Source organism: Mchenga conophoros, linkage group LG3 (assembly GCF_057382185.1).
Source record: "Mchenga conophoros isolate Kocher_MC1m ecotype Shallow Benthic linkage group LG3, M_conophoros_male_GT1.1, whole genome shotgun sequence".
NCBI lineage: Eukaryota > Metazoa > Chordata > Actinopteri > Cichliformes > Cichlidae > Mchenga > Mchenga conophoros.
In genome coordinates this window covers 40,096,756-40,108,297 of record NC_140528.1, presented here as the reverse complement: position 1 = coordinate 40,108,297, position 11,542 = coordinate 40,096,756, and the positions used below count along the sequence as shown (strand labels likewise).

At 43.5% G+C, this 11,542-nt stretch overlaps 1 protein-coding gene across 1 annotated transcript; it reads left to right on the top strand.

The window, feature by feature from the left end:
• Positions 1 to 1,079: 1,079 nt before the first annotated feature.
• Positions 1,080 to 6,332, top strand: LOC146578614 (Fc receptor-like protein 5). Its single transcript, XM_085267829.1, has 6 exons — positions 1,080 to 1,143; positions 1,445 to 1,480; positions 1,648 to 1,914; positions 1,994 to 2,239; positions 2,326 to 2,496; positions 6,235 to 6,332. The coding sequence occupies exons 1-6, from the start codon at positions 1,113 to 1,115 to the stop codon at positions 6,330 to 6,332; spliced, it is 849 nt and encodes a 282-aa protein (XP_085123955.1). The 5' UTR covers positions 1,080 to 1,112.
• The last annotated feature ends 5,210 nt before the right edge of the window (positions 6,333 to 11,542 follow it).

The window sequence follows — 11,542 nt, the reverse complement described above, 5'->3', positions numbered from 1 at the left end:
TGGTGAAATCATGTTGAAATTACTAACTAGTTGGTAGACATTAGCATTTCCTTATGCTGACAACAGCTAAAGCTTGATCACAGAGTTATTGTGCTAATTTTCAAAAAAAAAAAAAAAGTTTGTATAGAATATAAAGTTAACTTATCTCTTAAGGTTGACTTTTGAGTTGATTTCATTATTAACACTGTCAGAATACAGTCCGTAGGCAGAAAATACTTTTTATTCCCTTCTGGCCGTGCTTATTTGAATTGAAAATTGCATTTTAAATATGTTAAAGCATAATCAAGAGACATCTGCACATCCACAAAGTTTGGGCAATCTCTTTGATTTTTAAGCCAGTGACCACCCTTTTTATGAGTTAAGCATGTTAATATCAATCTCTGGAAGAATCAATGACGATCTTCTTACATCCTCATTTGTATTTAAAGTCCAACATCTCCCTCTAGTGGCCATATATAAACATGTGTGAGGATGGTGTTAATGTAAAATGTGAATCATAGTGTTCCAGTCAGTCATCAGTGTGTCTCTGCACAGCTGTAATTAAAATGTGTTCAGAGGGCCTCAGTGTCTGAATGGTTCCAGTTCAGCTCCATAACAGCAGCGTCCCTGGTTTGATTCCTGTGTTTCAGCTCATATCTGCCTCTCTCACTGAGGGGGACGTAACTACATGGACATGGATTTGTTCATCAACCAAACTACAGATCACTGAGAGGAGAAACTTTGTGAATAAACTTAGAAATGTCACTAAGCAGGACGAGCTTGATTGTCTCATAGAAAACTCATCGTCTGGATTAAAATGTCATGTAAATGTCTCAGTTTAACCTTAAGTGACATTAAAACAGTGTTGTTATTTTCTCTAACTTAGACACTGCAATGGGCTTGTAATTGGCAGTAACATACGTGCACATGTTCATAGACATGTGCACGTATGTGTTACATCTAAAGTACTTTACAGGGGCACTGGAGCGTGAGTGTCTGTATGTTTTAGATCATCTTTACTGGACGTCATTAGCTCTGCACTTACTAACAGAGGAAGACTCAGAGGAAGAGGGCGGGCTTTACTTGGTGTCAGTGACAGAAATGAAAAAAAGCTCAAATGAGTGAGAAGGACGATGAAGGAAACATCTGTGCTGTGTCTGCTCTGTAAGTAGAATCTCTGTGTTTGTTTGAATTCTTGTACTTTGACTGTCTGCTCTCCTGATAACTGATGATGGAGGAGAAGACATGAAAAACAAATCAGGCTGAATTCAAGTTCAAAACACCACGAGGACCAACTGCAGGTCTGAACTGACTCTTTATCTTTGCTCTAAACTTTGACATGTTGCTGGCATTACATAGAAACTGAGCCAATATATCAGAGATGAGTTTGTGTGTTTGTCAGCTGTTTGTGTGGAGTTGTTCTTCATGTTCACCTCAAATCAACCTGAGTGTCATTTCTCTTTAGTTCTGATCTCACTGCTGAGCTGCACAACAAACCAAGGTCAGTAACCTTCTTCTGTCACAGTTTAAACCTGAGAAATGCTCACTGATATGACCTGATTGGGTTCATGTTTCACAATGGAGCTCACATACAAAACTAATGAATAATTGCCCTAATGTTTTGAGAGAAGTAAACAGATCATCAGTTTTTCATTTTAACCCTCACAGCTCGTCTGACTGTGAGTCCCAGCAGCTCTCAGTTCTTTCAAGGAGTCTTTGTGTCTCTGAGCTGTGAGGAGGACGACAGCTCTGCTGGATGGACTCTGAGGAGAAACACAAGCACACGACAGAGGACTCAGTGTGGAAGAGATGGGTTTGGAAAACCAGCTGGCTTTTCCTGTGGCATCAGCTACATCAACACATGGGACAGTGGAGTTTACTGGTGTGAGTCCAGAGAGGGTCCCATCAGTAACATGGTTAACCTGACAGTCACTGGTAAGCTGAGTGTGTGGAGTTAGTGTTGATGAAGCTGTGTGTAAATGGATGAAATGCTGTAGTTTGTCTCTGTGTTGAGGTGGATCAGTGATCCTGCAGAGTCCTGTCCTCCCTGTGATGGAGGGAGATGACGTCACTCTGCTCTGTAAAACAAAGACCACTCCCTCCAACCTCCCAGCTGCTTTCTATAAAGATGGCTCCCTCATCAGGAAGCAGCCTACAGGTCACATGACCATCCAGCATGTTTCCAGGTCTGATGAAGGCCTCTACAAGTGTGACATCAGCGGTCATGGAGAGTCTCCATCCAGCTGGATCACTGTCACAGGTGACACACTCACCTGTCTGTGTTTCTGCAGCTTTCAACATTCACAATGTGACGACAACTTAATGACTGTGTTTGCTTTATTTTAGGGGAACACACCACCACACCTCCACCTACATCCACGCCTCCACCTACATCCACACCTCCTCCTGGTTCCTCTCTCAAACATGTGTTGTCATCTGTTGGATCAGTCTGTGTTTTGGTTCTACTGGTGTTACTGGTTCTACTGGTGAGACGATGTGTTCACAGGAAACCTGAAGGTGAGACTCAGACTTCCTGATCTTTCATGTCTGAGTTTGTTTAATAGAATAAGATAAGATAAGATAAGATAAGACAAGACTTTATTGATCCCACAATGGGGAAATTTTTGCGTCACCTCAGCTTAAGTACAGATATATGAAGGAAAGGATATACAAAAATACAAATAAGTACAATCAATGAAAAAAGTAAGATAATACACTATATACAATGGTAGCATACACAGATTATGGATATAGTTGGAAATATGGAAGACATAAACTATATAGCTTGGAAGGTCCATTATGCATGAAGTGGTGACCGTGGATGTTCACAGTGTCCAGTGACTTATGACTTATGACATCGTGATTGAGGAGTTATAGAGTCTAACTGCTGTTGGGATGAATGATCTGCGAAAGCGCTCCTTCCTGCAGCGAGGGTGTTTCAGTCTCTGACTAAAGGAGCTGCTCAGCCCACTCACATACTCATGCAGTGGGTGATGTGGGTTGTTCATGATGGATGTCAGCTTTACCAACATCCTCCTCTCGCCAACCACCTCCACAGACTCCAGGGGACATCCCAGCACAGAGCTAGACCTCCGCACCAGTTTGTCAATCCTGCACTCCCGCAGTAGGCCACTGCATAGAAAAGGGCAGATGCTACCACAGTGTCATAGAATGTCCTTAGCAGAGTCCTGCAGACTCCGAAGGACCTCAGTCTCCTCCGCAGGTGGAGTCGACTCTGGCCCTTCTTATAGAGGATGTCTGTATTTGTAGTCCAGTTTATTGTTGAGGTGAACACCCAGGTACTTATAAGAGTCCACTATCTCAATGTCTTTCCCTTGGATGTTCACCGGTGTTGTAGGGGGTGACTTCCTCCTGAAGTCTATGATCATCTCCTTTGTCTTGCCGGTGTTGATTTGGAGTATGTTGGTCTCACACCAACCAACAAAGTCACTGATGACCCCCCTGTATTCCTGATCATTCCCGTCTGATACGCATCCAATGATGGCTGTATCATCTGAGAACTTCTGTAGATGACAATCATCCGAATTATAACAGAAGTCTGAAGTGTAAAGGCTGAACAGGAAAGGTGAGAGAGCCCTGTGGTGCCCCCGTGCTGCAGATTACCACCTCGGACACACAGTCATGGAGCCTCACATACTGTGGTCTGTTGGTAAGGTAGTCGATGGTCCATGCAGTCAGCTGTTTGCCTACTCCAGCTCCCTCCAGCTTCCCTCTCAGTAGTGCGGGTTGGATGGTGTTGAAGCACTGGAGAAGTCAAAAAACATGATCCTCACAGTGCTCCCCACCTGCTCTAAGTGAGAGAGGGATCGGTGTACCAGGTAGATGACAGCGTCATCCACCCCAATTCTAGAACGGTAGGCGAACTGCAGGGGGTCCAACACTGAGCCCACCAGTGGCTGAAGGTGGTGCAGGATGAGCCTTTCCATGATCTTCATCAGATGAGAAGTCAAGGCAACAGGCCTGAAGTGGTTGGGCTCCCTGGGGTGTGCGATTTTTGGCACCGGAACCACACAGGAAGTCTTTCACAGTTCAGGAACCCTCTCCAGGCTCAGGCTCAGGTTGAAGATGTACAGGGCCACCTGACAGAGCTGGTCTGCACAGTCCCTGAGCAGTCTGGAGCAGATTCCATCCGGACCTGCTGCCTTCCTTGCCTTCGTCCTCTTGAGCTGATTTCTCACCTGATCAGCTGTGAAGTAGATGTGAGGCTGGGCTGGAGTGGGGGGCATTGCACCCAGAGGGGGGGGGGGGGGGGGGGGCGGCAAATGGAGGGGAGTTAATGGAACCTGGGGGGTGGGAGAGGTGATAAGTGGGCGATTGTCAAATCTGTTAAAAAACAGATTCAAGTCATTAGCCCACCCCCGGCCAGCAGACACTGTGGCTCCTCCATTGTCCTGGAAGTGTCCAGAGATTTTTTTCATGTTCCTCCAGACTTCTCTGAAGTTTTTCTGTTGGAGTTGGTTTTCCATCTTCCTCCTGAAGCACTCCTTGTGTCATGAACCGGCTGTGTGGAGGCAGATGAGGACCCAAACGCAAAACTCACGGAGGCAGGAACTGAACTCAAAATCACTGCTTTATTGCAGGTTTCACAAAGGAACAGAACTAAACTGGGAATACTAACAGAAGACTGTGGGAACACAGAAAGACACACAGATTCGGGGAGAAGACACTGACGACGCGACACTGACCTGAGGGAGACATGCACATAAATACACAGAGGGTCAACGAGGGAAGTGGGAGCACACGGGGAACACAGCTGACACAGATAATCATAACGAGACAGGGCAGGAGTGAACACAACATGACGCATACTGACGAGAGACTGTCAAAGTAAAACAGGAAGTACACGGAGTTTCAGACAGGAGAAGAGAGCACGGGGAGAACACAGACATAACAGGCTGGGGAAAACATGGAATAAAACACAAGGAGAGACGAGGGCTCACAGGTACACAGGGGCACACAGGAGGTAACCAAATAAGGAACATCTTAACTAAATAACCTAGGAACCAAGGCATAAATAGGGAACAAAATACAAAAACACACAAAAACTAAGAATACTGGGCCAACATGGCCCAGGACCATGACACCTTACCTTCTCGGATCTTGTATTTAAGATCCTTTTGGACTTTCTTAAGTTCCTCCTTGTCTCCCGACCAGAAAGTACTCTTCTTCTTGTTCAGCAGGGCCTTCAGTTCTGGGGTGACCCACGGTTTATTGTTTGAGAAACACTGTATCTTCTTGGTAGGCACAGTGTTCTCAACACAGAAATTAATGTAGTCCGTGATGCAGTGAGTGAGGGCGCCGATGTCCTCACCGTGAGGCTTGCAGAGTTCTTGCCAGTCTGTGCATTCAAAACAGTCTCTTAGGGCCTCAGTGCATTCCTCAGACCACAACCTTATCACCTTCTTCGTGGGGGGTGGGGGGTGGGGTGGGGGGGGGTGGGGGGGTAGGTGGGGTGGAGAAGGACCAGGTTGTGGTCTGAGTGGCCAAGCAGGGGGAGGGGTGATGCACTGTAAGCCTGCTTTGTGTTGGCAAACAATAGATCCAGGGTTTTGCTGTCCCTTGTATGGCAGTCAACGTACTGGGAGAAGTTTGGGAGAGTGACAGATAGTGAGGCATGATTGAAGTCCCCAGAAATAATAATGAGGGACTGCGGATGTGCCATCTGTAGCTGAGAGACAGTGGAGTGAATGTAATCACAGGCTGCTGTAGCGTCGGCCAAGGGTGGGATGTAAACAGTCAGCACAATAACGTGTGAAAATTCCCTGGCCAGGTGGTATGGCCGGACGCTAACTGCCAACAGTTCTATGTCTTTGGTACAGCTCTGTTCCTTCACAGTGATGTGCCCCGGGTTACACCATCTCTCATTGACATACATTGCTAGTCCCCCACCTCTCCTCTTACCACTCTCCATTGCATTCCGGTCCGCTCTAACCAGTTGAAAGCCATCCAGAGTTATGACAGAGTCCGGTGTGTGGTCCATGAGCCATGTCTCAGTGAACAGGAGGAGGCTGCTCTGCTTGTACTCCCACTGCAGTCTGGTTAGCGCAATTAGCTCTTCCATCTTGTTTGGTAAAGATCTTACATTACCCATGAGAATGGATGGAATGCTTGGTTTGTACCGTCGAATAAAGTTCACATTCATTATAATGACAGTAACAACTTTCTTAAATGTAATCTCTGTAATCTCTGTTTAGATATTTAATTTATATTATTTTTCATTTTGGATAATTTCAGCAGGTCAAGAAGAAACTGGAGAAGATGACATCATCACTCATGTCATGTACAGTTTCATCAAATCATCAACAACAGCCAGTCAGACGAAGCAGAGGTGATGTTGTGTTTTCTTCCTGTTATACTGCGAGGACATTTGTGCGTGTAGATCAGGGGTTCCATTATGTTTATATATATTTGTTCATTAAACAAGAACACATTCATCATTTGGGGATGTTTTGAGTTCAACAGATTTTCTGGGATCATGTTAGCAGCACCTTCCCCTTTATGTCTCCTCAGCAGGAAGTGAAGCAAAAGAGCAAAAGGATCTCAATCCCCTTCCTAAGATCCAGTAAAGCAACTCCAGTCCTCTAAAGTTTCTCTCCTTTGGCTTTTAGATACATCCTTTATCCAAATGATTATCTCACTTGTTATCAGTTTAAAACGCTACAGGACAGTATTTCTTGAGGAGTGGAATCAGAGAAACCTGCTCTAGGTAAACCAAAGTGTCAGGTTACGTCAAATCTTGGTTTGGTGTGGATTTATCTGGATATGTAATTTTTCGCTTGGTTTTGGTAGCACTGGTGTCTGGTCATTCCAGAAGCAAAATCGTCTACTTTCACAGAGGCTGTTCATAAATGACTGCCATAACAGTAAAAACATCCACTTGCTGGATTAATTATATTTTATTTTCAGGGTTTTTTGTTTGAACCTGAATTCAAAACCATCTAAACTGACGCGATGTAAAGAGATCAAGTATGAAAATATTTTAAAAAGGAGATGAAATCAAAGAAATGAATTCTGAATATACATTAGTAAAAGCAAGTGTCCACACCCATGCTCTCAAACAGCCAATCAACAGCTGAAAGATGAAACATGTGACTTTGACTCATGTTCAGGTTTAGCTCATTTGTTACTATGTAAAAAGGTAAAACATGATGGCTGCTAACATGTTTTATTTCTTTTTCAATGGACATTTATGCAGCGTAGCACTGTGCGGACATTTAAATACAAAGTTTAATTATACGTTAGTTTCCTTTGAGTATAATTTGATGAGTGAGATGTAATCATGTGTGTTCAACTCTGTACTTACTGAGTGTTGTTCACTGTGAGCTGGACTGTGTGTTTGTGGTCTGTGGTTGAAGCTAGCAGCTCTGCAGTCGTCCAGCATCCTGTTTTTGTTTTTAACATTTGTGTCTCCAACATTTGAAATTCTCAGTAACAGTTTATAGTTTCTGTGCCTTCCTAACATGTTGAACATGTACATTGATGTTGATGAATCTAGTGTAACTGCAGTCTGAAGCTGGTGAGATGTCCCGCTGCAGTGTTCTCTGGTTGGTCTAATAATAGTGTTCATGCTGTGAGAACATGTTTGCTTTCTGCTCTGTGGTGAAGTGTCAAAAAACAGAAGGCAGCTTTGTGGTCGTCTGACTTATTTATCACAGAAACACCTCCAAGTTCTTTGTGGTCACTCTGTGTTTCACAGCAGAGATGTGAAGATGAGAACATTTTGAAAAGCTGCTGTGGTTTATTAAAATGATCTCTTCATGAAGAAGAATTAAAAAAAAAAAAAGATCACCTGCAGTAAGTTAACACTTAGGTGTTTTATTCTGCAGAGAGTGAAGCAGCTGAAGACGTCAGTTATGAACCAACAAGGTATCCCAGGTACAGCTGCTCTTTATCTTTGACTTTATCTTTGACTCTGAGCTAAGCTAACCACACAACATCAAGACTCCAGATCAGAGCTCTGAACTGGGACTGTGTTTGATGCAGAGAGTTGGAGATTGGAGGTATTGAACTACAAATCTTGTAATCATGTTTCCTGTTGTTTGAACTGTGTGTGTTTGTGTTCAGACTTTAAACCAGAGCCAGACACCATCTACTCTTCACTGAAGTAGTCCACCAGTCCAACCACTGACGTCCAGCTGCTGGTCTCTAACTGGTCCCCCCCAGCACTTCAGACCAGAGGACATCAACATGTTTAAAGATTTTTATATTTATTGAATTACATTCAGTATTTGAATGTGTCATTTTCTATATCAGTAATAAACATATTAGTCTGTTTTATGTCCTCGATAATTTCAGTGTTATTTATATGTTGTTCTATTTGTTCTCACTTGTTTTTCCTTGTGTGGTTCTTTGGGTTTCACCAATGTGTCAGATGGAAAGCTTGACTGTTCCTGCTTGGTTAATGCTAACTGACAGACTCTTGAGTGCACAATATACACTCAACAAAAATATAAACGCAACACCTTTGTTACTGCTCCCATTCCCCATGGGATGGACGTAGAGACCGAAAATTCATTCCAGATACACAATATAACCATCCCTCCCAAACAGTGGTCACAAATCAGTCCAAATGTGTGGTAGTGGGCACATCTGCCATATTGAGATAATCCATCCCACCTCACAGGTGTGCCACATCAGGATGCTGATCTGACATCATGAGTAGTGCACAGGTGTACCTCAGACTGCCCACAACAAAAGGCCACCCTGGAATGTGCAGTTTTGTCTCACAGCAAAATGCCACAGATGCCACAAGCAATGAGGGAGCGTGCAATTGGCATGCTGACAGCAGGAATGTCAACCAGATCTGTCGCCCGTGCATTGAATGTTCATTTCTCAACCATAAGCCGTCTCCACAGGCGTTTCAGAGAATATGGCAGCACATCCAACCGGCCTCACAACCGCAGACTTCGTGTAACCACACCAGCCCAGGACCTCCACATCCAGCAGGTTCACCTCCAAGATCGTCTGAGACCAGCCACCCAGACAGCTGCTGGAACAATTGGTTTGCACAACCAAACAATTTCTGCACAAACTGTCAGAAACCGTCTCAGGGACGCTCAACTGCATGCCCGTCGTCCTCATCGGGGTCTTGACCTGACTCCAGCTCGTCGCCGTAACAGACTTGTGTGGGCAAATGCTCACATTCGATGGCGTCTGGCACGTTGGAGAGGTGTGCGCTTCACGGATGAATCATGGTTCACATTGTTCAGGGCAGATGGCAGCTGAGAATGTCCCAGTTCTTGCATGGCCAGCATACTCACCGGACATGTCACCCATTGAGCATGTTCGGGATGTGCTTGACCGGCGTATACGACAGCATGTACCAGTTCCCACGAATATCCAACAACCTCGCACAGCCATTGAAGTGGAGTGGACCAACATTCCACAGGCCACAATTGACAATCTGATAGACTCCATGCGACGATGTGTTGCACTGCATGAGGCAAATGGTGGTCACACCAGATACTGACCGGTTCTGGGTCCCCAGACCCCCAATAGCGCAAAAAACTGCACATTCCAGGGTGGCCTTTTGTTGTGGGCAGTCTGAGGTACACCTGTGCACTACTCATGATGTCAGATCAGCATCCTGATGTGGCACACCTGTGAGGTGGGATGGATTATCTCAATATAGCAGATGTGCCCACTACCACACATTTGGACTGATTTGTGACCATGTTTGGGAGGGATGGTTATATTGTGTATCTGGAATGAATTTTAGGTCTCTACGTCCATCCCATGGGGAATGGGAGCAGTAACAAAGGTGTTGCGTTTATATTTTTGTTGAGTGTAATAAACATTAAACTACAACCACAGACTAGAAACAGCAGTTGTTGTTGTTGTTGTTTTTTAATTAATTTAATTTAATTTAAGTTTTTTTTTACTTTTCTTTCTTCTTCTTCTGAACTGGAGTCACTTTATACCTCATCTGGTCCCAGGATCTCTCTGGAGGATGGAAAACATCACTGTGGTAAAAATCATGAGGAAAACTCTGCCACTGTGACCTGACTGTGGATAAACAGAGTCAATACATTGATCCTCACTGCAGTGCTGGAGGTCATGCAGAGTAAATATCTCATTAAACACCATGTTTCTGACAGTTTAATAAAGTAACTTCAGCTTTGTCTCAATTTAGACAAAAGTTACAGGTCATAAAGTCTTTATGTTTTAAGACCTGACTGAGATTTAATTCATATATTGATTTGTGTCATCAGTTTATACGTGAATATAAATGTTGTAGCAAAAACATTAGTAAAATAATGATTTAATCCAGGTTGTTCATTTCACACACAGACATTACACTGTACAGGAACGCTCCATCCAGTTTTATCTCGACATAACCAGAGTACCACCAACACCAGTTTAGGTTAGTGAAGATATTTTCATCATATTTGAATACTTTTACTGAGGACATATCTTTCCCAACTACAATATGAACTGTGTACAAAATCTCCCAGCCAACAATACAAATATTGAGCTCACCATAACCCTGAATACATGAAGTCGAATCAGAAATTCGTCAGAGCCTCTTCACTTGTTGCCGCCTGACGCTACAGTTGGTTAGATTATTTCACCCTCATGACTCCACACTCACATCTACACTGACCAATACCAAATTAAAACCTCAATGCATTTTTTATTAATACTTAAAGAATGAAAAATAACAAGTAATTTTGTTAAATGTCAGGCATGCAGTCTTTGGTCCTTCTGCTCCTCCCCTCATCATGTGACTCAGTGGGCACATGGAGGCTACAGCCAAGGAGAAAGTGGAACATGGTGTGGAAATATTTCACATATGAACAAAAGTGCTTTTAATTTAATTAAGCTCTCTGAAATATAGCCAATTCTCTGATAGTGACCCTGTAAATACTTATTTACATATCTGACTGATGCCAAATGCTGCAGCACTACAAGATTCATTCAGCCTGAGCTGAACAGGTTTCCATTACATTTTCTGAGTCATAGTTCTGTTTGTTCAATTATAGTCTGAATTTATTTATTCATGCAGTGAATATTTTCCTTGAAATGTAGAAGCTGCTCCACTGGAAGAGATTTCTGAGAGAGGATTTCTATGCATGAGGGAGCTTCATCCAGTGACCCGTCCAGTCTGTGAGGCTAATGGACTTCTTACTTTTATTACAGCTGTCTTCATGTTTCTTCACTGAGGTCACATCTGTGTTGGGTTTGTGTTAGCCTGCTTGAAGTTCAAAGTTCAACTTAAATTTAAATTTAGGTGACTCCTCTCCTGACTGTGGCTGCTGTCCATGGTGCTGATCAGCAACTGGAACAACGCTAATGATTATTCCTCATATTGTTGCTGCATCCACACTGTGTGTGTGTGTGTGTGTGTGTGTGTGTGTGTATTTCAGAGATGCTGGAATAAAAATAGGGAGTTTAAATTGTCCCATATTAAAGTAAACACAGTGCTGATATGAAGGGGAAACAGCTGTTGTTTAATGTTTATTTCTGACTGTGTTTATTAAATATGTTCACTGTACTCTGGAATAAATACGTCCTGTTTCAGATTGGAAATATACAGAAAATC